The sequence below is a fragment of the Bombina bombina genome, chromosome 3, assembly GCF_027579735.1.
Source record: "Bombina bombina isolate aBomBom1 chromosome 3, aBomBom1.pri, whole genome shotgun sequence".
NCBI classification, from domain to species: Eukaryota; Metazoa; Chordata; class Amphibia; order Anura; family Bombinatoridae; genus Bombina; species Bombina bombina.
Window position 1 is genome coordinate 358807884 of NC_069501.1, and position 27088 is coordinate 358834971.

The 27088-nt window shown below is 37.0% G+C and overlaps 1 protein-coding gene across 1 annotated transcript in view; it reads left to right on the forward strand.

Annotated features, from left to right (window-relative positions):
- Positions 1-27088, forward strand: part of ATP6AP2 (ATPase H+ transporting accessory protein 2) — a 45238-nt gene that overhangs the window by 14465 nt on the left and 3685 nt on the right. Inside the window, exons 3-8 of the mRNA XM_053706478.1 lie at positions 139-267; positions 1560-1655; positions 5459-5596; positions 13118-13171; positions 17677-17826; positions 24480-24599. Coding sequence (XP_053562453.1) covers positions 139-267; positions 1560-1655; positions 5459-5596; positions 13118-13171; positions 17677-17826; positions 24480-24599 — 687 coding nt within the window. The remainder of the gene's footprint in view (positions 1-138; positions 268-1559; positions 1656-5458; positions 5597-13117; positions 13172-17676; positions 17827-24479; positions 24600-27088) is intronic.

The window sequence follows — 27088 nt, forward strand, 5'->3', positions numbered from 1 at the left end:
ATCTATACATTATTGCAGAATATTGTAGCCACAGCTTGCTTACAGATCTGACTTTTTTTTATTTTATTTTTTTGTGTGGAAAAGTTAATATTGTAGAATAAGTTGAGTCTTTGTTAACCTATGCTGTTTTTCCAACAGGAGCTGGCCTGGCCTGGCTTAGGAGCAGGCAACCTTTTTCAGCGTCCACGCGCAACTGTTGTAGTTACAGTAACAGGGGTGGATAAGCTGCCTTTATCTAACAACGGACTTTCATATCCTGTGCAAAATGTGAGTGATGAGGGGGAAAAACAGTGAAATCTGAATAGTAGAGGGAATTGTTTAGTTTCTACACTATGACATTTCTCTTAGAAGTGATCTAATCGTAGTAGCCATTTCTTTTGCAGAAGTTTTAAATAGGAGCAGCATGGTCAGTTTTCCAGAGAAAAGTGCTGGATAATACCCTTTTGATTTTCAGGAACAAAAATGGTCAAAACCTTTTTAAACTGGGAGATTTAACAAGTCTAGGCAAAATGGAGATCCATGTTCAGGTGTATCCTGATTTGGCTTCATATTTTAAAGGCAATGATTTACAAATCCACAATATTGTTGGCTAAAAAGGGGTTTATATTCACAATATTTTACCTCTTAAAATAAATCTGCTTTTTACATGCGGTGTGTTTTTGTGCTGAGAGAAATAGATTTTGATGGGAAAGGAGAACATAGGTCCATATTTTCTATAAAGTGTAAGTTTAATTAGTTTGGTAGCTTTAATGCTTATCCCGGGGTTCTATAAAAAAAAAAAATTCTCTCGACTGCATAATAATGCTGGATACCGGTGACGTGGAATCAGCTGTTTGACTGCAAATTCTTTAAATGTGCATGCTCTCCACTGCGCCGCCGTATTCTCCAGCGCTTCACCACATTCCAATCACTGCAAGTCTGTCAGATCAACCATCAGAATCACTGCGCATGCGCTCCACCACAGAAGCTAATCTCTACAACGGAACTGCTTGCTAACCACACATATATATGATGCAGTGTAATTCCTCCATCTACTTTTTTGCCTCCGTTTGGGGGTTCAAGGGGGGCGCCCCACCAATCCTCTGGCATCCACCCCAAGTAAACCTTGGGGAATGAGGTTTACAAGGGGGGCTCCCCCTGCATTGAATCCCTAGACGGAGGCAAAAAAGAAAGTGAAGATTGGGAAATTACAGTGCATCGTATATATTTTTGATGCAGTGACTCAAAGCGCATGCGCACTGAGGGGATTTGCAGTCAGACAACTAAGCAGTGAGTGTAACACACCTCCATAAGCTGATTCCGGTGACGCGGTCCAGCATTTTTATGGGTCCAGAAAAATTATAGAACACCTGCATTCTTGAAGTCCCCCCCCCCCCCCATGTCTTCACCACCTCTAATGGAAGATTATTCAATGAATCAACCACCTGTTCTGTAAAGAAGTGCTGATCTGTGTGTTTTTATTCTGTATTATTATTCTATAGTATTTTGTGTGTGCTCTTGAAAGCCTGAAACACATAATTATTATTTTTTTTCTTTACTTTTTCTTTTTTTTTTTAAAGCCTGTGCCCTACAGTGTGGACAGTGTTGTGAATTCCATTCATTCTTTATTCTCTGAGGAAATGCCAGTCGTTTTACAGCTAGCCCCCATTGAGGAAGTAAGTACACCCACAATTTACAGCATTGACAAACTTGTGATTCCTTCAGAATCATATAAACAAACAGGAATGGATGTCCCATATTGTGTATATCAATAATAAAAGAAGATTTGCATTTATCATTTCCTACTGTTCTGCTAGTTATTGCCTAGATTACGAGTTTTGCGTTATGAGGGGTGCGTTGCTAACTTGCACGTTATTATCACCGCTCACTTTCCTACAGTGCTGGTATTACGGGTTTTTACAAACCCGACGTTAAAAGGCAAGAAGTGAGCGTAGAGCAAAATTGTGCTCCATACCCCACTTCAATACCAGCACTGCTTAAGTGAGCGGTGAGCTGGTTATACGTGCTCGTGCATGATTTCTCCATAGACATCAATGAGGAGAGACGGCTGAGAAAGAGTCTAACACCTTCCAAAAAGCAGCGTAAAGTTCCGTAATGCAGCCCCATTGATTCCTATGGGGAAACAAATTTTATGTTTACTCCTTAACATGAACCCCGAGCCTAAACACCCCTAATCTGCCACCCCCGACATCGCTGACACCTACATTATACTTATTAACCCCTAATCTGCCGCTCAGGACATCGCCGCCACCTACATTATACTTATTAACCCCTAATCTGCCGTCCCCAATGTCGCTGCCACTATTCTAAATTTATTAACCCGTAAACCTAAGTAACCCTAACACCCCCTAACTTAAATATAATTAAAATAAATCTAAATAAAATTCCTATCATTACCTAAATAATTCCTATTTAAAACTAAATACTTACCTATAAAATGAACACTAAGCTAGCTACAATATAACTAATAGTTACATTGTATCTAGCTTAGGGTTTATTTTTATTTTACAGGCAAGTTTTGTATTTATTTTAACTAGGTAGAATAGTTACTAAATAGTTATTAACTATTTACTAACTACCTAGCTAAAATAAATACAAATTTGCCTGTAAAATAAAATCTAACCTAAGTTACACTAACACCTAACACTACACTACAATTAAATAACTTAGCTAAATTAAATACAATTTAAATACAATTAGCTAAATTACAAAAAAAACACTAAATTACAGAAAATAAAAAAACAAATTACAATATATTTAAACTAATTTCAACTAATCTAATAGCCCTATCAAAATAAAAAAAGCCCCCCAAAATTAAAAAAAAAAAAAACCCTAGCCTAAACTACCAATAGCCCTTAAAAGGGCCTTTTGCGGGGCATTGCCCCAAAGAAATCGGCTCTTTTACCTGAAAAATAAATACAAACAACCCACCCTAACTTAAAAAAACCTAAGCTCCCCATTGCCCTGAAAAGGGCATTTGGATGGGCATTTAGCTCTATTGCTGCCCTAACCTAATAATAAAACCCACCCAATATACCCTTAAAAAATCCTAACGCTAACACCCGAAGATTCACTTACCGGGAGTCTTCGTCCAAGCGGCAAGATGTCAACGAAGCTGGCAGAAGTGGTCCTCCAGACGGGCAGAAGTCTTCACCCAGACGGCATCTTCTATCTTCATCCTTCCGACGCGGAGCGGGTCCATCTTCAAGACATCCGGCGCGGAGCATCCTCTTCTTTCGACGTCTTCTTGCTGAATGGAGGTACCTTTAAGTGACGTCATCCAAGATGGGGTCCCTTAGATTCCGATTGGCTGATAGAATTCTATCAGCCAATTGGAATTAAGGTTGAAAAAATCCTATTGGATGCAATCAGCCAATAGGATTGAACTTCAATCCTATTGGCTGTTCCAATCAGCCAATAGAATGCGAGCTCAATCCTATTGGCTGATCAGCCAATAGGATTTTTTCAACCTTAATTCCGATTGGCTGATAGAATTCTATCAGCCAATCGTAATCTAAGGGACCCCATCTTGGATGACGTCACTTAAAGGTACTTCCATTCAGCAAGAAGACGTCGAAAGAAGAGGATGCTCCGCGCCGGATGTCTTGAAGATGGACCCGCTCCACGTCAGAAGGATGAAGATAGAAGATGCCGTCTGGGTGAAGACTTCTGCGCGTCTGGAGGACCACTTCTGTCGACTTTGTTGAGGACATCTTGCCGCTTGGATGAAGACTTCTCCTGGTAAGTGAATCTTCGGGGGTTAGTGTTAGGATTTTTTAAGGGTGTATTGGGTGGGTTTATTTTTAGGTTAGGGCTTTGGGCAGCAATAGAGCTAAATGCCCTTTTAAGGGCAATGTCCATCCAAATGCCCTTTTCAGGACAATGGGGAGCTTAGTTTTTTTTAGTTAGGGTTTTATTTGGGGGGTTGGTTGTGTGGGTGGTGGGTTTTACTGTTAGGGGAGTTGTTTGTATTTATTTTTTAGGTAAAAGAGCTGATTTCTTTGGGGCAATGCCCCGCAAAAGGCCCTTTTAAGGGCTATTGATAGTTTAGGCTAGGGGGGCTTTTTTATTTTGATAGGGCTATTAGATTAGGTGTAATTAGTTTAAATATCTTGTAATTTGTTTTTTATTTCCTGTAATTTTAGTGTTTGTTTGTTTTTTGTAATTTAGCTAATTGTATTTTATTTAATTGTATGTAATTTAGGTAAGTTATTTAATTGTAGTGTTAGGTTAGGTTTTATTTTACAGGTAAATTTGTATTTATTTTAGCTAGGTAGTTAGTAAATAGTTAATAACTATTTAGTAACTATTCTACCTAGTTAAAATAAATACAAACTTGCCTGTAAAATAAAAATAAACCCTAAGCTAGCTACAATGTAACTATTAGTTATATTCTAGCTAGCTTAGGGTTTATTTTATAGGTAAGTATTTAGTTTTATATAAGAATAATTTAGGTAATGATAGGAATTTTATTTAGATTTATTTTAATTATATTTAAGTTGGGGGGAGTAGGGTTAGACTTTGGTTTAAAGGTTTAATAAATTTAGAATAGTGGCAACAACGTTGGGGACGGCAAATTAGGGGTTAATAAGTATAATGTAGGTGGCGGCGATGTTAAGGGCGGCAGATTAGGGGTTAATAATAATTAACTAGTGTTTGCGAATCGGGAGTGCGGCGGTTTAGGGGTTAATATGTTTATTATAGTGGCGGCAATGTCCAGAGCGGAAGATTAGGGGTTAATCATTTTATTTTAGTGTTTGCGGGAGGGCCTCGGTTTAGGGGTTAATAGGTAGTTTATGGGTGTTAGTGTAATTTTTAGCACTTTAGTTATGAGTTTTATGCTACAGCTTTGTAGCATAAAACTCATAACTACTGACTTTAAAATGCATTAGGAATCTTGGCGGTAATGCAAGTCCCATTGAAAAAAGCCTTTCCGAAATTTACATAAGTTGGTTTGCGGTAAGGCCAAAAATGTGTGCAATGCCCCTAAACCTGCAAGACTCGTAATAGCAGCGGGCGTAAAAAAAGCAGCGTTAGGACCTGTTAACGCTGCTTTTTCACTTTCCCGCAAAACTCATAATCTAGCCGTATGACTTTGTTACAAGTTCTAGATAGAGATGTTTAAAAAAAAAAGTGACACCATATGGTGAATGAATAGATATATGAAAACATATAACTGTAAAATGTAATTTTAAAGCAGAACCTTCTAGGCAGTCCATAGTTTTAAAATTGTTAAAGGAATATGAAAGTCAAAATAATATTTTCATAATTTTATTTGGAGTATGTAATAAATTAAAAATTCCAATTTACTTATATTTTCAAATGTATTTTGTTCTCTTAGTATCTGTTGAAGAGTAAACCTCTGGAGTGTGCAATTGTCTCGAGCACTGTATGGCATTAGTGTTTGCAACAATGTAATCGTTATGAATTGTGCTCATGCATTGTTCTATTTCTCTAGAGAGTATATATGGTGGGAAAGGCCAACACTGTATTTGAAGATCTTTCAGTTACATTGAGACAGCTGCGCACTCGCTTGGAACAGGATAACTCTGTTCTTAAATCCCTACCACTCAGTTCCTTGTACAGAAATGATGAGGTAAGTCTGAATTGCAGTGCATGTTTCTGATAGCAGCAGGATAAATTGTAGAGTAGCACTTAAAGGGATATTAAACAGTGCTCCTATGGTAAAAACAAATATGTTACATCAAAGTAAACCTAAAAAGAAAAAATAAATAGCAAATGGCTTACTTGTTTTCTTGAAAAATAGCACTTGGAATTTCTCATTGTAGCCCCTGCCCTCTTTGAGATAAGAGTGGAAAATGTTTTGAACCTTAAAGGGATAGGAAAGTCAAAATGTAACTTGCATGGTTCAGATAGAGCATATCCTTTTAAGACACCTTTTTTTTTTTTTTTTTTTTAACTTCTCTTTTCAAATGTGCTTCTTTCTTTTGGTATCCCTTGTTGAAAAAAAAATATGCACACTAGTGGGGGCAAGCTGCTTATCGGTACCTGCACACATTTGTCTCTTGTGATTGGCTAACTAGATGTGTTCATCTAGCTGCCAGTAGTGCATTGCTGTTCCTTCAGCAAAAGATAACAAGATAATGAAGCAAATTTGATAATAGAATTAAATTGGAAAGTTGTTTAAAACTGTATGTTCTATCCAAATCGTGAAAGAAAGTGTTGGGGTTTCCTGTGCCTTTGTTTCATTCAGCCAGTTCTGAGCAAGAGCAAATCTGACTCCATGTTTATCTACTCTATTTACTTAATACTAAACCAACTTTGGAAGTTTTATGACATCATGCAAGATAAGCTTCCTGTAGAGACCACAGCCTCCTTCTAGGGCTGTGACCGGAAGTAAAGGACACTGCACAAATTAAAGTTTAAAAAAATAAAAGGTAAAATGAATAATACATATTGCAGTGATTTCTATTTTAGAATAAGCAACTGCTTAGTGCTTTTTTTTTTTTATTACCATAAAACAAACTGTTTAGTATCCCTATTGATATATTTGTCTTGAACAGAAGTGAAGTATTTGTGATATTCTTATATCGAGTCACATTTAATACCTCCTTGTTTTTAGTTTATCTCAAAATTAATATAAGCATATTGTGCATATGGCTGATTGTAAGGCTAATATTTAGGTTTCTCCAACATTGGTGTGTCCGGTCCACGGCGTCATCCTTACTTGTGGGATATTCTCTTCCCCAACAGGAAATGGCAAAGAGTCCCAGCAAAGCTGGCCATATAGTCCCTCCTAGGCTCCGCCCACCCCAGTCATTCTCTTTGCCGTTGCACAGGCAACATCTCCACGGAGATGGTTAAGAGTATGTGGTGTTTAGTTGTAGTTTTTTTATTTTTTTTTATTCTACTATCAAGAGTTTGTTATTTTAAAATAGTGCTGGTATGTACTATTTACTCTGAAACAGAAAAGGATGAAGATTTCTGTTTGTGAGAGGAAGATGATTTTAGCAGACAGTAACTAAAATCGATTGCTGTTTCCACATAGGACTGTTGAGATGAAGTAACTTCAGTTGGGGGAAACAGTTAGCAGACTTTTCTGCTTAAGGTATGACTAGCCATATTTCTAACAAGACTGTGTAATGCTGGAAGGCTGTCATTTCCCCTCATGGGGACCGGTAAGCCATTTTCTTAGTCAAACAAACAGAATAAAGGGCTGAATATGGGCTAAAAAAAACTGGTAGACATTTTTATGGGCTAAATCGATTGCTTTATTTGGGCATATTATTCAGATTTAGGCTGACAATTTGCATTTATAATCTTGGGGAACGTTTATAAAACGGCAGGCACTGTGTTAGACACCTTTTCCAGTCAGGGGGCCTTTCTAGTTATAGACTGAGCCTCATTTTCGCGCCATTACTGCGCAGTTGTTTTTTGAGAGCAGGGCATGCAGATGCATGTGTGAGGATCTAAAAATCACTGGAAAAGCTTCTAGAAGGCGTCAATTGGTATCGTATTCCCCTCTGGGCTTGGTTGGGTCTCAGCAAAGACTATAGCTGGGACTGTATAGGGGTTAAATTTAAAAACGGCTCCGGTTCCGTTATTTTAAGGGTTAAAGCTCTGAAATTTGGTGTGCAATACTTTTAATGCTTTAAGACACTGTGTGGTGAAATTTTGGTAATTGTTGAACAATTCCTTCATACTTTTTCACATATTCAGTAATAAAGTGTTTTCTGTTTGAAATTTAAAGAGACAGTAACGGTTTTGTTTTAAAACGTTTTTTTGTGCTTTGTTGACAAGTTTAAGCCTGTTTAACATGTCTGTACCTTCAGATAAGCTATGTTCTATATGTATGAAAGCCAATGTGTCTCCCCATTTAAATTTATGTGATAATTGTGCCATAGCGTCCAAACAAAGTAAGGACAGTACTGCCACAGATAATGAAATTGCCCAAGACGATTCCTCAAATGAGGGGAGTGAACATGATACTACATCATCTCCTACTGTGTCTACACCAGTTTAGCCCACGCAGGAGGCCCCTAGTACATCTAGTGCGCCAATGCTTATTACCATGCAACAATTAACGGCTGTAATGGATAGCTCCATAGCAAATATTTTATCCGAAATGCCTACTTATCAGAGAAAGCGCGATTGCTCTGTTTTAAACACTGAAGAGCAAGAGGGCGCTGATGATAATTGTTCTGTCATACCCTCACACCAATCTGAAGGGGCCATGAGGGAGGTTTTGTCAGATGGAGAAATCTCAGATTCAGGAAAAATTTCTCATCAAGCTGAACCTGATGTTGTGACATTTAAATTAGAACATCTCCGCGCACTGCTTAAGGAGGTGTTATCTACTCTGGATGATTGTGCCAACTTGGTCATTCCAGAGAAATTATGCAAGATGGACAAGTTCCTAGAGGTTCCGGTGCCCCCCGACGCTTTTCCTATACCCAAGCGGGTGGCGGACATAGTAAATAAGGAGTGGGAAAAGCCTGGCATACCTTTTGTCCCCCCCCCCCTATATTTAAGAAATTATTTCCTATGGTCGACCCCAGAAAGGACTTATGGCAGACAGTCCCTAAGGTCGAGGGGGCAGTTTCTACTCTAAACAAACGCACTACTATTCCTATCGAAGATAGTTGTGCTTTCAAAGATCCTATGGATAAAAAATTGGAAGGTTTGCTTAAACAGATTTTTGTACAGCAAGGCTACCTTCTACAACCAATTTCATGCATTGTTCCTGTCACTACGGCAGCGTGGTTCTGGTTCGAGGAACTAGAAAAGTCGCTCAGTAGAGAAACTCCATATGAGGAGGTTATGGACAGAGTTCACGCACTTAAATTGGCTAACTCTTTTATTTTAGATGCCGCTTTGCAATTAGCTAGATTAGCGGCGAAAAATTCAGGGTTTGCTATCGTGGCGCGCAGAGCGCTTTGGCTAAAGTCTTGGTCAGCGGATGTGTCATCCAAGACAAAATTGCTTAACATCCCTTTCAAAGGTAAAACTTTATTTGGACCAGAATTGAAAGAGATTATTTCAGACATCACTGGGGGAAAGGGCCACGCCCTTCCACAGGATAGGTTTTTTAAGGCTAAAAATAAGTCTAATTTTCGTCCCTTTCGCAGAAACGGACCGGCCTCTAATTCTGCATCCTCTAAGCAAGAGGGTAATGCCTCACAACCCAAACCAGCCTGGAAACCAATGCAAGGCTGGAACAAGGGTAAGCAGGCCAAGAAGCCTGCCACTGCTAACAAAACAGCATGAAGGAGTAGCCCCCGATCCGGGACCGGATCTAGTGGGGGGCAGACTCTCTCTCTTTGCTCAGGCTTGGGCAAGAGATGTTCAGGATCCTTGGGCGCTAGAAATAGTTTCTCAAGGTTATCTCCTGGAATTCAAGGAACTACCCCCCAAGGGGAAGGTTCCACATGTCTCACTTATCCTCAAACCAAATAAAGAGACAGGCATTCTTACATTGTGTAGAAGACCTGTTAAAGATGGGAGTGATACACCCAGTTCCAATAAAGGAACAAGGAATGGGATTTTATTCCAATCTGTTCGTAGTTCCCAAAAAAGAGGGAACGTTCAGACCAATTTTGGATTTGAAGATCCTAAACAAATTTCTCAGGGTACCATCGTTCAAGATGGAAACCATTCGAACGATTCTACTCACCATCCAGGAAAGTCAATTTATGACTACCGTGGATCTAAAGGATGCGTACCTACATATTCCTATCCACAAAGAACATCATCAGTTCCTAAGGTTCGCTTTTCTGGACAAGCATTACCAGTTTGTGGCCCTCCCATTCGGATTAGCCACTGCTCCAAGGATTTTCACAAAGGTGCTAGGGTCCCTTCTAGCGGTTCTAAGACCGAGGGGCATTGCAGTAGTACCGTACTTGGACGACATTCTAATACAAGCGTCGTCCCTGTCAAAAGCAAAGGCTCATACGGACATCGTTCTAGCCTTTCTCAGATCTCACGGATGGAAGGTGAACAAAGAAAAAAGTTCTCTGTCTCCGTCGACAAGAGTTCCCTTCTTGGGAACAATAATAGATTCCTTAGAAATGAGGATTTTTCTGACAGAGGTCAGAAAATCAAAACTTCTAAGCTCTTGTCAAGTGCTTCATTCTGTTCCTCGTCCTTCCATAGCGCAGTGCATGGAAGTAGTAGGATTGATGGTTGCAACAATGGACATAGTTCCTTTTGCACGAATTCATCTAAGACCATTACAACTGTGCATGCTCAAACAGTGGAATGGGGATTATACAGACTTGTCTCCAATGATTCAAGTAGATCAAAAGACCAGAGATTCACTCCGTTGGTGGCTGACCCTGGACCATCTGTCCCAGGGAATGAGCTTCCGCAGACCAGAGTGGGTCATTGTCACAACCGACGCCAGTCTAGTGAGCTGGGGCGCGGTCTGGGAATCCCTGAAAGCTCAGGGTCTATGGTCTCGGGAAGAGTCTCTTCTCCCGATAAACATTCTGGAACTGAGAGCGATATTCAATGCTCTCAGAGCTTGGCCTCAACTAGCAAAGGCCAACTTCATAAGGTTCCAATCAGACAACATGACGACCGTTGCATATATCAATCATCAGGGGGGAACAAGGAGTTCCCTGGCGATGAAAGAAGTGACCAAAATAATTCAATGGGTGGAGGATCACTCCTGCCACTTGTCTGCGATCCACATCCCAGGAGTGGAAAATTGGGAGGCGGATTTTCTGAGTCGTCAGACATTCCATCTGGGGGAGTGGGAACTCCATCCGGAAATCTTTGCCCAAATAACTCAATTATGGGGCATTCCAGACATGGATCTGATGGCGTCTCGTCAGAACTTCAAGGTTCCTTGCTACGGGTCCAGATCCAGGGATCCCAAGGCGACTCTAGTAGATGCACTAGTAGCACCTTGGACCTTCAACCTAGCTTATGTATTTCCACTGTTTCCTCTCATTCCCAGGCTGGTAGCCAGGATCAATCAGGAGAGGGCCTCGGTGATCTTGATAGCTCCTGCGTGGCCACGCAGGACTTGGTATGCAGACCTGGTGAATATGTCATCGGCTCCACCATGGAAGCTACCTTTGAGACAGGACCTTCTTGTTCAGGGTCCATTCGAACATCCAAATCTGGTCTCCCTCCAGCTGACGGCTTGGAGATTGAACGCTTGATTCTATCGAAGCGTGGGTTTTCAGATTCTGTTATAGATACTCTGGTTCAGGCCAGAAAACCTGTAACTAGAAAAATTTACCATAAAATATGGAAAAAATATATCTGTTGGTGTGAATCCAAAGGATTCCCATGGAATAAGATAAAAATTCCTAAGATTCTCTCCTTTCTACAAGAAGGTTTGGAGAAAGGATTATCTGCAAGTTCTCTAAAGGGACAGATCTCTGCTTTATCTGTCTTACTACACAAAAGACTGGCAGCTGTGCCAGATGTTCAAGCATTTGTTCAGGCTCTGGTTAGGATCAAGCCTGTTTACAGACCTTTGACTCCTCCCTGGAGTCTAAATCTAGTTCTTTCAGTTCTTCAAGGGGTTCCGTTTGAACCTTTACATTCCATAGATATTAAGTTACTATCTTGGAAAGTTTTGTTTTTAGTTGCAATTTCTTCTGCTAGAAGAGTTTCAGAGTTATCTGCTCTGCAGTGTTCTCCACCCTATCTGGTGTTCCATGCAGATAAGGTGGTTTTGCGTACTAAGCCTGGTTTTCTTCCTAAAGTTGTTTCTAACAAAAATATTAACCAGGAGATAGTTGTACCTTCTTTGTGTCCGAATCCAGTTTCAAAGAATGAACGTTTGTTAAACAATTTGGACGTTGTCCGTGCTCTAAAATTCTATTTAGAGGCTACTAAAGATTTCAGACAAACATCTTCCTTGTTTGTTGTTTATTCTGGTAAAAGGAGAGGTCAAAAAGCGACTTCTACCTCTCTTTCCTTTTGGCTTAAAAGCATCATCCGATTGGCTTATGAGACTGCCGGACGGCAGCCTCCTGAAAGAATCACAGCTCACTACACTAGGGCTGTGGCTTCCACATGGGCCTTCAAGAACGAGGCTTCTGTTGACCAGATATGTAAGGCAGCGACTTGGTCTTCACTGCACACTTTTGCCAAATTTTACAAATTTTGATACTTTTGCTTCTTCGGAGGCTATTTTTGGGAGAAAGGTTTTGCAAGCTGTGGTGCCTTCCGTTTAGGTAACCTGATTTGCTCCCTCCCTTCATCCGTGTCCTAAAGCTTTGGTATTGGTTCCCACAAGTAAGGATGACGCCGTGGACCGGACACACCAATGTTGGAGAAAACAGAATTTATGCTTACCTGATAAATTACTTTCTCCAACGGTGTGTCCGGTCCACGGCCCGCCCTGGTTTTTTAATCAGGTCTGATGAATTATTTTCTCTAACTACAGTCACCACGTTACCATATGGTTTCTCCTATATATATTTCCTCCTGTCCGTCGGTCGAATGACTGGGGTGGGCGGAGCCTAGGAGGGACTATATGGCCAGCTTTGCTGGGACTCTTTGCCATTTCCTGTTGGGGAAGAGAATATCCCACAAGTAAGGATGACGCCGTGGACCGGACACACTGTTGGAGAAAGTAATTTATCAGGTAAGCATAAATTCTGTTTTTTAGGAGTTTGTTGCAAATCTTGCAGACCTTAGTAAGAATACAAAACAAATAAAAAAGCGAATATAAAAAGTATGCCCATCCCAAGTAACACACTGACTCAACAAATTTTTTTTTCTACCTGTTAATCTCCAAATACTGAATTTTTACCAAGATCACCAAAGTTCGAATGTATTTTTGATACCAAAGTTTACACAGTGAACGTAATTTAAGGATAAAGAAACTCAGGTGATTAATAGTCTAGAATATTAAGATATTATTTTATATGATCAGAATTGATTATGAAGTTACCACTTGAGTCAAGTAAGATTTTCTGGCCTTATTCACCATAGACTAATTAGATTGGCAGCTATAATGGGTGTAATATAAAAATGCAAATCCGTTATTTATTCACAGCATGAAGAGCTTTTAATGCATGTATAGAATATTATCAGATATGCAGTATTATTGTACACTGTCACAATTGTATAGAAAAAGGTATAAATGATTTGTAAAATTACCTACAATATTTCTTCCTCCCATATTTTATAGACTGACCGACTTTTCTTTTCTGAATTGCAAGTACTTCAAGATATTCCTGCTTTGGTAAGTCAGAATATTACTCATTCTAACTCCCTTTTGTTAAAGGGATACTAAACCCATATTTTTTCTTTCATTATTCAGATAGAGCATGCAATTTTAAGCAACTTTCTAATTTACTCCTATTATCCAATTTTCTTTGTTCTCAAGCTATCTTTTATTTAAAAAGCAGGAATAAAAGCTTTTAGGTTCAGAACCTGGGTTGCGCTTGCTGATTGGATGGCTAAATGTTGTCACCAATCGGCAAGCCCTATCCAGGATACTGAACCAAAAATAGGCCAGCTCCAAAGCTTCCATTCCTGCTTTTTCATAGACAGATATCAAGAGAACGAAGAAAAAATGATAATAGGAGTAAATTAGAAAGTTGCTTAAAATTGCCTGCTCTATCTGAATCATTAAACAAAATATTTAGGTTTACTATCCCTTTTAAGTATCAGCAGTTTTCTAATGTGTATTTTATTTATATTTGATTTTATTTATATTTATATATATATATATATATATATATATATATATATATATATATATATATATATATATATATATATATATATATATATTTAATGCATAATTTGTTCTTATAAGTTGTGTACTTAAAGGGACATAAAGTAAACATCCATGGTGCATGCAATTTGAACAGACTTTTACTTGTGGTGTTATGTAGTTGTGGTGTTATATGTAGTTTTATTCTCTTGATATCCTTAGTAGTGCATTGGTGCTCCATGAGCCTACCTAGGTATGCTTTACAGAGAGTTAGCTGGTAATTGCTGGCTACACACACGCCTCTTCTCATTGGCTCGCAAGATGTGTTTAGCTAGACCCCGGGTGTGAATTGCTGAATTGAACTGTTTTTAACCCTTTTATTATTGCACTATTGCTTTTATTATTGCACTCTGGGAGAGGAGTTCAAATACTTTATTAGAAATCATTTAAACTAATAAAGGGGGGTAGCATTAATATATCCACCTGCCCCCCACAGCATGCCAAAACTGTTAGTCCAAGTAACAATTCTAGAAATTCTAGTAGAAAAATTCTTCGTGCCATGAGCACAAATGCTCGCAGCTTAGGAAATAAATTACCTGAACTCATTTCAATAATGACTAGGGACAACTTGGATTTAGTAGCTATAACAGAAACATGGTACAATGATTTGCATGACTGGGACGTAGTCATACCTGGATACAGGTTATTTAAAAAGAACAGAGTAGGAAAGAAAGGTGGAGGAGTTGCTTTGTATGTAAATGAAAATATAAAGGTTACTGAAATTGTAGGAACAAATGATGAGGTGGAAAGTATTTGGGTGACTTTGGAAATTGGAGATAAAAATGTTTTTACAATAGGGGTTGTATATAGGCCTCCATTGCAGGATGAAAAACTGGACAATCTGTTATTAGATGAAATAACCAAAATGACCATGAAGGGTAAGGTTATAGTACTGGGGGACTTTAATTTGCCAGATATAGACTGGAAGATTCCTTCTGCTAGATCGGCTAGAAGCAGGTATATTCTTGAATCTCTGCTAGGGGAATCACTTGAACAATTAGTCAAGGAACCAACTCGTAAGGAAGCTATATTAGATCTAATACTTACAAACAGTGATACAGTTTCAGATGTGTCTGTAGGTGAGAACTTAGGATCCAGTGATCATCAATCTGTTTGGTTTAGTATTCATGTTCAGGAACTGTCCACCCTGACTAAAACAAAAGTTTAGACTTTAGGACGGCAGATTTTTCATTAATGGGAGAATACCTAAAAAACTATTTAAAGGGGAAAACTCTTATTACAGGGGTTCAAGAACAGTGGGAATTTGTGAAAGGTGCCATTTTAGATGCAACCGCACACTGTATTAGACATGTCTGTAAAAGTAAAAGAAAGCGGAAAGCAATTTGGTTTTCCAAAGAAGTAGCACATGCTGTAAAGACAAAAAAGATAGCTTATAAAAATTACAGACACACACAAGCAGATGATGATATGAAAATATGGAGACTCCAACAAAAAAAGACTAAGCAGTTAATTAGGAAGGTTAAAGCTCATGCAGAAGAGAAGATAGCACAGTCAGTAAAACATGGGGACAAAACATTCTTTAGATATATCAGTGAAAGAAGAAAAAATAAGGTAGGAATAGTAAAATTGAAATCAGTTGATGGTAGAATAATAGAAGGAGATAAGCAGATTGCAGACTGTCTCAATGATTACTTCTGTTCTGTTTTCACTAAAGATTGTGAAGATACAATGTCTACATTAAGGGATGCTACGCAAAATAGAAACAAGCTTATCAGTAATCTTTTTACAGAGGATGAGGTTTTGTTAGCATTATCAAAAATAAAGGTTACAAAGGCAGTGGGTCCTGATAATATTAATCCAAGGGTTTTAAAAGAACTTCGATCAGTGCTAATTGTCCCATTAACTGATCTGTTTAATCAGTCACTATTAACAGGAGCTGTCCCAGATGATTGGAGAATAGCAAATGTAATACCTCTTCATAAAAAGGGCAGTAGAGAAGAATCTGGCAACTACAGGCCAGTTAGTTTAACTTCAGTAGTAGGGAAATTAATGGAAAGCCGCTTAAAAGAAAGAATTATGACTTACATAAAGACAAACAATTTAGAGGACCAAAATCAGCATGGTTTTACTTCAGGGAGATCATGTCAGACTAATCTAATTGACTTCTTTGATTATGTAACAAAAGTATTAGACAAGGGAGGAGCAGTTGATGTAGCATATCTAGATTTCAGCAAAGCATTTGACACCGTCCCACACAATAAACTTATTCACAAACTATATCTCCTTGGTCTAGATTCAAAAATTGTGAACTGGGTGGAATGCTGGCTTAAGGACAGAAAACAAAGTGTCTTAGTAAATGGAGTTCATTCAGCAGAGGGGGCTGTTACTAGTGGTGTTCCTCAGGGGTCAGTTCTGGGGCCTGTTTTGTTTAACATATTTATCTGCGATATCCGCAAAGGGCTACAGGGGAAAGTATGTCTCTTTGCAGATGATACAAAAATTTGCAACAGAGTGGATGTTCCAGGGGGGGTAGACAAAATGAGAAGTGATATACAACAATTGGAGGATTGGACAAATGACTGGGATCTAAAGTTTAACACAGCAAAGTGTAAAATAATGCATTTAGGGAAGAAAAATCCAAATGTTAATTACAGACTCAATGACACTTTACTGACTGTTACAGACGAGGAACAGGACTTCGGAATTATTATTTCAGATGATTTAAAACTTAGTAAACAATGTAGTAATGCAGCGAGTAAGGCTAGCAGAATGCTTGAATGTATTGGTAGAGGTATTTGCAGCAGAAATAGTAAGGTTCTTATGCCACTTTATAGATCATTAGTTAGGCCTCATCTTGAGTATTGTGTGCAGTTCTGGAGGCCATATCTTCAGAAGGATATTAACAAACTTGAATCTGTTCAAAGGAGGGCTACCAAAATGGTACATGGTCTAAAAAATAAAACTTACCAGGATAGGCTCAATGACCTAAATATGTATAGCTTAGAGGAGAGAAGGGAAAGAGGTGATATGATAGCAACTTTCAAGTATATTAAAGGGTTTAGTAAAACTGAGGCTGTGGGTATTTTACATAAAATGGAAAATTCAAGAACAAGGGGTCATGAGCTCAAGCTAAAGGGTAGTAGATTCAGGAGTAATTTGAGGAAGCACTTCTTTACAGAAAGAGTGATTGATTTATGGAATAAACTTCCTCAAGAGGTAGTAGCAACAAACACTGTGGGGGACTTTAAAAATGCATGGGACAAGCATAGGGCTATCCTACGAACTAGATAAGTTTATACTGTTAGGTAAGGTCGGGCAGACTTGCTGGGCCTATGGCTCTTATCTGCCGTCAATATCTATGTTTCTATGTTTGCATATTAGAGCACATTTTACTATGCACCGTTATATCATTTTAACAAGTTTTAGTATACTTAAAGGGACAAACTATATTTAAAAGTACAGATCCCCCAAATCTAAAATTCCAAAGCCCAGAATTTATTTTAAAACCAGATTTATTTATTTTTATTATATTTTTATTTATTTATTTATTTTTTAATTAATTTTTTTTTTTCCTTGCAAGTAAGTCTTAATCTTCTCTGCCTGAGTGTCTTGTTTTTTTTTGGGGGGGGTTTGTGTTCTAAAATGCAAATTCCAGTTTTATATTTATTTAAAACAACAACAAACATTTACCTATCACAGTACCGTGCTATCTTTCTGATGGTACTTTTTTGTATACAAAAGTATTAAAATGTTATAAAATTACCTTTTTAGGCTGCATGTAAATATTGTGTAAATGACAAATTATTGTTTTAAAATTATTTTTTTTCAATCAAGTGTGATTTGTGATAAAAAATTATTCTATTTGGTATTTTGTGTGGCAAATTTAAAGTTTTTTTTTTTTTTTTTGTTATTTTTAACTGTATGTAAACAGGTGGGGTCTGTTCTCACATAAATTCTATGAACACTTTAGTGCATTGCCATTAAAATCCTTTTGTATTGACATATAGCTGTCTCGACACAAGCATCTGGCTAAGGACAACTCTCCAGACATTTATTCACTTGAACTCACTGGCTTGGAAGAAATCAAAAAACGTTATGGGGAAGATTCTGTAAAGTTCAAAGATGCATCACACATTCTTTCTGACTTTCTGCAGAAGGTAACTAGGGTTATATTAAAGTGATAGTAAATCCTAGCTTTTGTGAAACGCTTTGATTTACCAGTGCAACAAATAAAGGGGACTTTCAGTCATGAAGTATAAAATACTTTATATTGAAAGTTCCTTTGTTTGCATCATTCGCCAAGCTGAGTGCATCAGGCCGCCCATGGCAGAAAGTTCTTTTGCACTGAGGTTATCTTGGCCAATAGCTGTGCGGGCCAGCTGGCATTGTGCTGGATTGCTAGGATGGTATTGGCTATGATCACCTCAGTGTAAAATAGCGGTATGCCGTGGGTGGCCTTATGCGCTCAGCACGGCGAACACTGCAAACAAACAAACTTTCAACATAGTATTTTTGACTTCATGACTGAAAAGTCCCCTTTATATGTTGCACTGGTCCCTTTTTATTTTGTGATAAATACAAACAAAAAGTATAAAACTGGCGCTGCAGAGTACAGCTAGGATATATACTACTAAAAATTGTGAAGATACATATCTCATAAACATAAGAGCCTATATAGGTGACAAAAGAATAAAGGCTGTTTATCTGAGCAAAGAATAAAGGATGTTTATCTGTGAACACTTGAAACGCTCTATAAGCACATGTATGTTCAGCAGAAATATAAAGAGGTAGATATATAAAAAAGTAGATATATAAAAAAAAGTAGAAGGCAGAAATTAGAATCACAATATATATAATATATGCACAATGACTGACTAATGTCTAAAATACATAATATACATAAAAGAATTGGGGCGTCTCCCTGAGTAAAAATCCAGTGAGTGCCGGTGAAAAAATATATATAGTGCTAGCAAAGCACAAATAATTTCCTTATTTAAAAAAATGGATGTTTAAAAGTACAAACATGTCAACCTTACTCCTTAATGTGTCGAAAACAACAAGTGGGGCTATCTGAACACGCTTCTCGTTCAGCTAGTGTATACTTCCCAGGAAATTGATTTCCGTGTAGATATTTGGCTCCTTAACCTACGGTCTTAGGCGACTGGTTTCCTTGGCTGGGGTGATCCGTAGCTGTTTCCGGAAAGCACACCTCTAATTCTATTGGTAGTCAGGTGGCACACCCCTCCTCTGATAGGTCGATGTGTATATATGCTTCGTAAGCTGTATAGATGTGTTATTCAATTGAGGTAACAATCCCTATATTCTGAACGTTCTTTGCGCTGTTTATATTCCTGGTACTTATGGTGGCTTTTTCTCCTAAGCCATAAGTAAACTATAGGGTCCACACACAGGAGGCTGGATCGCGAGGCTGGATCGCAGCTTGCAGTACGTCTGATGGTCCTTCTTTTTTTTTATTTTTTTTTTTTATTTTTTTTTTTCTGACAAACGAATCCTCTTTGATGCTGGAAAAATAACTGGAGTAAAACTACGCGTTTCACCCTAAGAGGGCTTTATCAAGATACTCCAGGCAAGGTTCAAACAACCTTATAAAGGCAGTCCTACAATCCTATTGGTCGAATTATGCTTAATCCGATTGGTTCCTATTGTATTTTCCTCCTTTGGTCAAAAGGTGGAATAAATTGATCCAAAAAAGTATGTCTATTAAGGTGGTATTAGGATATTAATGTATCATACCAATCTAATTCATAGTATGAAACTATTCATCTAAAATTAATGATAAATAAATTCTAAAAATAAAATACTATAAATGTGCATATCGTTATCAGACACTGGACGGTAGTATATTAATGTCCATCTAGATAGTATAAAACAGAGGCTAAATTCCACTATTCCTGTAAAGATAATAGGTAGTAATCACATAAATCTGGTGATCAATAAATATAAAGAAGATAAAAATCAGATCATTAAAAAATACCAAATGATATCGCAGATTATTCTATAAATGTCTAAAAAACACTTGATCAAGCTACCTAATTCACATATACTAATCTATATTTAATCTTGCTTAATAAATACATGTAGAAAGTACAGGTACCAGCATATGGGTTCTTTAAACAATAAATCATATACCTAAAACAATAGGTGAAGTGATAAAACGGCATAGGTATATTGATGATATTTTAATGGTATGGAGTGGAGATACAATCCACCTTGATAAAAAATTTTTATCAGATATGAATAATAACACAATAGGTTTAAAATTTACCAACACTGTAAGTAAAGAAAAAATAATTTTCCTTGACTTGAAACACTCCATAATTCACTGAAAACAAAAACACATTTTAAAACAGACGCCAATAGTCTTATACATTCAGAGAGTTGCCATTTAAAAAGATGGAAAGAAAATGTACCCAAGGGACAATGTATAAGATTACGCAGAAACTGCTCAAAAACCACAGACCATCTAGAACAAGAAGATTTTCTTGAAAGAAAATTTCTGGAGAAAGGTTAAAAGGAAAATTTAATTACAAAAGCCAAAAAAGACATAGAATCAATAGATAGGAGTGTATTTCTCAAATATAAAGATAAGAAAATAATTGATATCTCGGGAAGCGATATGATCAATGTACCATTGATTACCAATTATAACGATGATTTTAGGACTCTTAAAAAGATTATGAATAAACACTGGCACTTAGTGCAAAACGATCCCATTATTGGGAATATAGTCTCCCCTTACCCCAATATAATTTATAGAAAGGCTATAAACCTTAAAACAAATTTAGCACCAAGTGAGTTCAAAACTGAGATAACAAATGGGAAAACAATGTAATCTATTGGGAAATTATATTAATGGCTTCTATCCATGTTTTGGATGTAAATCGTGCCAGTACAGCTCCAAATATTAAACAATACAAATCTATACAAACAGGGAAGACATACGATATTAGTAGTACCATTTAGATGTCAGGATAAAGGGGTGATCTATATGATACAATGCACGTGTCATAAGCAACACATTGGAGAGACAACTAGAACCCTTAGGGAGAGAATCCGTGAACATCTTTGGACTATTTAAGGAGAAACATAATAACAAACTGACAGACTTTAAATTTTGGGGGATAAAAAAAGTGTCACCCAATTGGAGAGGAGGAAACTTAGAAGTTGAACTACTTAGGATTGAATCCGAAACTATATATACATTACAAACTCTACAACCACAGGGACTAAATTCGGAATTAGAAATCTCCATATTTCTCTAACTTTATTCCCCATACTCTGCATGCCGTTTTATCACTTCATCTATTGTTTTAGGTATATGATTTATTATTTAAAGAACCGATATGCTGGTACCTGTACTTTCTACATGTATTTATTAAGCAAGATTAAATATAGATTAGTACCTGTGAATTAGGTAGCTTGATCAAGTGTTTTTTAGACGTATAGAATAATCTGCCATATCATTTGGTATTTTTTAATGATCTGATTTTTATCTTCTTTATATTTATTGATCACAAGATTTATGTGATTACTACCTGTTATCTTTACAGGAACAGTGGAATTTATCCTCAGTTTTATACTATCTAGATGAACTTTAATATACTACCGTCCAGTGTCTGATAACGATATGCACATTTATATTATTTTATTTTTGTTTTTTGAATTTATTTATCATTATTTTTAGATGAATAGTTTCATACTATGAATTAGATTGGTATGATACATTAATATCCTAATACCACCTTAATAGACATACTTTTTGGGATCAATTTATTCCACCTTTTGACCAAAGGAGGTAAATACAATAGGAACCAATCAGATTAAGCATAATTCAACCAATAGGATTGTAGGACTGCCTTTATAAGGTTGTTTGAACCTAGCCTGGAGTATCTTGATAAAGCCCTCTTAGGGTGAAACGCGTAGATTTATTCCAGTTATTTTTCCAGCATCAAAGAGGATTCGTTTGTCAGAAAAAAAAGAGTATGACCATCAGACGTACTGCAAGCTGGGATCCAGCCTCCTGTGTGTGGACCCTATAGTTTACTTACGGCTTAGGAGAAAAAGCCACCATAAGGACCAGGGATATAAGCAGCGCAAAGTACGTTCAGAATATAGGGATCATTTCCTCAATTGACTAACACATCTATACAGCTTACAAAGCGTATATACACATCAACCTATCAGAGGAGGGGTGTGCTACCTGACTACCAATAGAATTAGAGGTTTGCCTTCCGGAAACGGCTACGAATCACCCCAGCCAAGGAAACCAGACGCCTAAGACCGTAGGCTAAGGAGCCGTATATCTACACGGAAATTAATTTCCTGGGAAGGATACACTAGCTGAACGAGAAGCGTGTTCAGATAGCCCCACTTGTTGTTTTCGACACATTAAGGAGTAAGGTACCTTACAGTTCACCATTGACATTTTTGTACTTTTTAAACATCCATTTTTTAAATCAGTGCAAGATTTGTGCTTTGATAGCACTATATATATTTTTTTACCGGCACTCACTGGATTTTTACTCAGGGAGACGTCCCCATCCTTTTATGTATATTATGTATTTTAGACATTAGTCAGTCATTGTGCATATATTAAATATATTGTGATTCTAATTTCTGCCTTCTACTTTTTTTTATATATCTACTTTTTTAATATATCTACTTATTTATATTTCTGCTGAACATACATGTGCTTATAGAGCGTTTCAAGTGTTATCAGATAAACATCCTTTATTGTTTTGTCACCTATATAGGCTCTTATTTTTATGAGAATATGTATTTTCACAATTTTTAGTAGTATATATCCTAGCTGTACTCTGCAGCGCCAGTTTTATACTTTTTGTTTGTATTTATTGCTTGAATTGAACTACTGAGGAGGAGGAGTTTATAATAAACTCGGCACTTAGGATATATTGTTAGCGCCAACTCTCACTATTATTTTCCCCTTTTATTTTGTGCACAAACACTAGGTTTTACTATCACTTTAAGGGTCTGGGGCGATGAGTTTTTGTTTTTAAAGAAAACGGATTAAAGATTTATTATGTATATTACTCTAATGCATATATTGTTTGGAGAATTAGCCATGTAAATATGTTAAGATTAAAGTGAATGTAAATTTTGATGCTAAAGTGCCTGTTTTTTAAAAAATCGATTAAAAACAGGGGCACTTTAATCAAAATTTACATTTCACTCAATGTGAAAAAATACTTGCCTTTTTAAACTTGACAGCAGCTCCAGCTTCCTCCGGTCGTCGCAAGCCATTTCTGACATCCAGAAATGATGGATAGGTCATCCTCCAATCACGGCTTCCCCCGAGGGGAATTGGTGTCAGATTCAACGCTGTGATTGGAGGAAGCCAGATTCCTCATTTTAGACCCAGGAAGAGGCTTTGCGATTGGTGGAGGAAGCTGGATCGACTGTCAAGATTTAAAAGGTAAGTATTTTTTCACAACACGAGTGAAATGTAAATTTTGATGAATAAAAGTGCCCCTGTTTTTAATCGAAATTTTAAAAACCGTGCACTTTAGCGTCAAAATTTACATTCACTTTAATCACATTTTATATTTAAAAAGGGTGTTTTTTCCCATATAAATAGGCCAAAGACAATTCCTTCACTTCAAAGCTGTTGGCTTCTTTAAAATAAAATTGTAAGCACAGCGCCTAAATAAGTCTTTAAATGTGTCCAACCACCACCATCAAACCCCTTCACTAGGCAAGTTTTTCTCTGAAATTCAAAGTACAGGACCATTTTTGCTATCACTTAGTTTAACTTGGCGCCAAAGCTAACAAATTAAATGACTCAACTTGCATCATAACAGGCGTGAATTTGCTCCAAAAATTCACGCCAAAAATGATGCAGTAAAGAGAAGCATTTTGCATCATGATGAGCCTATTAGCCCACGACAAATTTTGAAAAACAGACTCCAAGTTACAACTGGAACCCCAGGTAAGAAAAAAATACCTAAAATCTCCCATAAACATAATTTCCCTGCTGAAACTGCTAGACTGCAAAGGGAAATACACAGACCTGACTCATGGCAAATATATGCAATATACATTAAAAACTTTTAAAATATAAAGTGCCAAACATAGCTGAGAGTGTCTTAAAAAATGATATATACTTACCAGAAGACACCCATCCACATATAGCTGATAGCCAAACCAGTACTGAAAAAATCAGCAGAAATAATGGTAGAGGAGTATATTGTCGATCTGCAAAGGGAGGCAGCAGCTGAATCCCTGCGACCGAGTTTACAGAGAGCCCCAGAATAGATTTCCCATAGGTGAAAACATGGTGTCATCAGGCAATACTCCCTTCACATCCCTCAGACAAACACTGTACTTAGAGAGGAATTGCTCTTCAAAATGCTTAGAAGTGCCTTTCACAGAAGAAAATCAAGCACATCTTGCTTCACCACCTCCACAAGAAGGCAAAGTTTGTAAAGCGGAGGTATAAGTCAGGTGGGAGGTGTATTTATAGGCATTTTGAGGTTTGGGAAACTTTGCCCCCTCCTGGTAGGAATGTATATCCCATACGTCACTAGCTCATGGACTCTTGCCACTTACATGAAAGAAATAGAGCTTTATTTTTTTTATTTACCTATGATATGAGAATAGGAAGGCCGCTAATTGGAGCTGTGCACCACACTTGAAATTCCTGGCAGTGTAAGGTTAGCTTGCAAGTTAATTTTTGATGTAGTGTGTGTGTAGAGATTATCCTCCCACCCCCTGTTCCCTACCTGATCCTTTCCAAACTATATGATCTGGTTTTGATAATCCATGTTTTAAGTTTGCAGATGACATGTACAGTATTTATGGTGGCAATTCAATCGTAGAAGTTGTGACTGTGGAAACTTTTGAAACACCCTTAGTGCGAAAAAGCCGTTCAATCCTGGAGTCTCCTGCTATTGTAAGTTACTCTAGATGGCAGATTAAACAAAAGTATTTGTGTGTGGTGGTTTTTGTAATGGCTCAACTTTCAAAATGTGCGCACTTGCGTCGCATCACAAATAAGGTTTAATTAAAGCACTTTTATCTGATTAGTGATATCTCCTCAGTCAAATGTATTTTATAGGAGTGGAATGTGCTGTGGTGTCTGATACACCAATTAATCATATTGAACAGATGAGACTGGGAAGTTTTAAACCTATTTTTTTACTTCATATCAAATAAAAAATGGCATGAGGAGCCAATACTGTTATCTGAGGGCTGCCTGAATCTGTTCAGTGTAGATCTCAATCGATGGATTGGTTTTTTACATCATGCTACCAAGCACTTCTCTGTACCTTTCACGGTTGGTGAAGTTGGGCAGCTTGTGATTCCTCAGTATGTTTGTTTCTTCATAGGTGGTATTACTGCTCTCTCCTCAACAAGTGTTGGTCAAAGTAAATAATAGCGTAGGTTAATTTAAGATAAGCGCCAAGTTATTATCCTTAAGCTCCCTCACAGGTAATCTTCCCTATGATTACCAATTTTTAGTATAAACCAAACAAAAGTCAATTATTGAAGTTTGGGAGCGCTAAAAAAGCTTTAAAGACAATATGGAGATTTAAAATTAGCACAATATTTATTGCTGGTGGACAATCTAAAAACATATATAAATCAAAAAATCATAAAAAACAATAATATAAACAGTATAATCAGTCTAGGGTAGGATGAAGTAGTGCTAATATATTAAAGTATGGGACGTCTCCCTTTTAAACTTTATATTTTTGGGTTTCTCTGTATCTTAACCTTTACGTCTAGATTATTGCAACACTCTAGTTAAACAATGGCTATGTAACCACCTTAATCCACCTTATATTTGCATCTGAAAATGTAGTGTCTTTAAAAAGATATTTTCTTGACTAATTGTCAGAAATAAAATGTTCATAAAAATTGCTTTGATGTTTAAAAGTCTTTTTCCAGTATAAAAATATATTTGTAGTCCAATAAATTTCCGCTATTTCTTAGAGGGGTAACCTTGTAACACTTCAGTCTTTTTTATGCAATTTGTAACAAGTGTTTCTAATGAGCTTACCGGGTCTTCTGACACCTGCTGTGTCTGGCGGTTTGTTTGTTTATCTTACCAGGAAGATGTTTATGCCTTTTCTCTCTCCAATCTTGTACGATACAAGACTAGCCTGTAAGCTTGGTTCCTCGGAGCCTATTTCAGTCTGTGTGGCTCTGATGGTTCAGCACCTTCTGTTCAAAATATCTCTGGCTGTCAGTATTTGGCAGCAGGCTTTCGAGTCAGGTGAATACTTCCGCTACACGCTCCGGCGTGTTTGGCGGTTCCTCCGATACTTAGTGTACAAACGGCCGTTTGTTTCTTTTCTTCTTCCCCTGTACTCAAATTGTGATTGAGATCCTGCAGGGTATATGTGAGCTGTAATGGTTGCGTCTACGCGTTTCGCCGGTTGGCTTTATCAAGACGGATGGTTTGTGTTCTGAAGCCCGGTGTTTTTAAAGAGCCCTCTTCTCTTTCTGATTGGTTGATGTTTCTTCCTTTTTCTATTGGTGATCTGTTTAAATGGCTTTTACTGAGGATTTAAGGTGGACTATCGAATTGTATCTATCTTTGCAAATAGTATAGATACATTTGTTCAATTTATAAGGTGGATTTTTCATTTGTATCTATCTTTTTCAGATGGTATATAAATTTTTTTGTTATTTTATTCGATTTATAAGGTGGATTATTAAAATCTTCTATTATATACATCAATGTTTCTAGTCGACTTATATAATATATTAATATATTGTTTATCAATTTCTAATGGATTTTCTATATATCCAAGCCTAAACGCAGATTATTTCAAAATGGATGTTTGTTATTTCATATAATTATCACATTTTTATGATATATTTTTCCCATTCTTTTGTTAGAATGTATAGCCATCAATTTTTTGTCATCGTATTAATTAGTGTGTTGTATATATAGTTTTCATTATTTTATATAATTCTAGCTTTTATTCTTTACATAGTTCTTTTACTAGATTTGTCCTTATATATTTGGTATAGTGTTGTTAAATTATAAATAATTTTTAGTGACTTATTTCTGAATTTTTTATTATTTAGAAACTAACGATTTCATTATAGAATTTGAGATAGTAAGATAAGTAATAAATTTTGAATCAAGTTTTTTATAAAGAGTAATTTAATTCCCATGTTTTTTAGATGGTTTTTATGGTCTTGTTGAAATATTGAATCTTACTAGTTCTATTTGTTTTCATCATTATGAGGTAAGAAATGGGGAAAGGTCCAGTTCAGAATTTAGTCCTGATGGATATAAAGTCTGCATGTTGTAAATTAATTCTGCCTCTTTTCTTAATAGTTTTTCTTCAAAGTTTCCCCCTCTCCACTCTTGTTTCAATTTCTTTATACCCCAGAATTTAAAGTCTTTTAAGTTATTCTTATGTA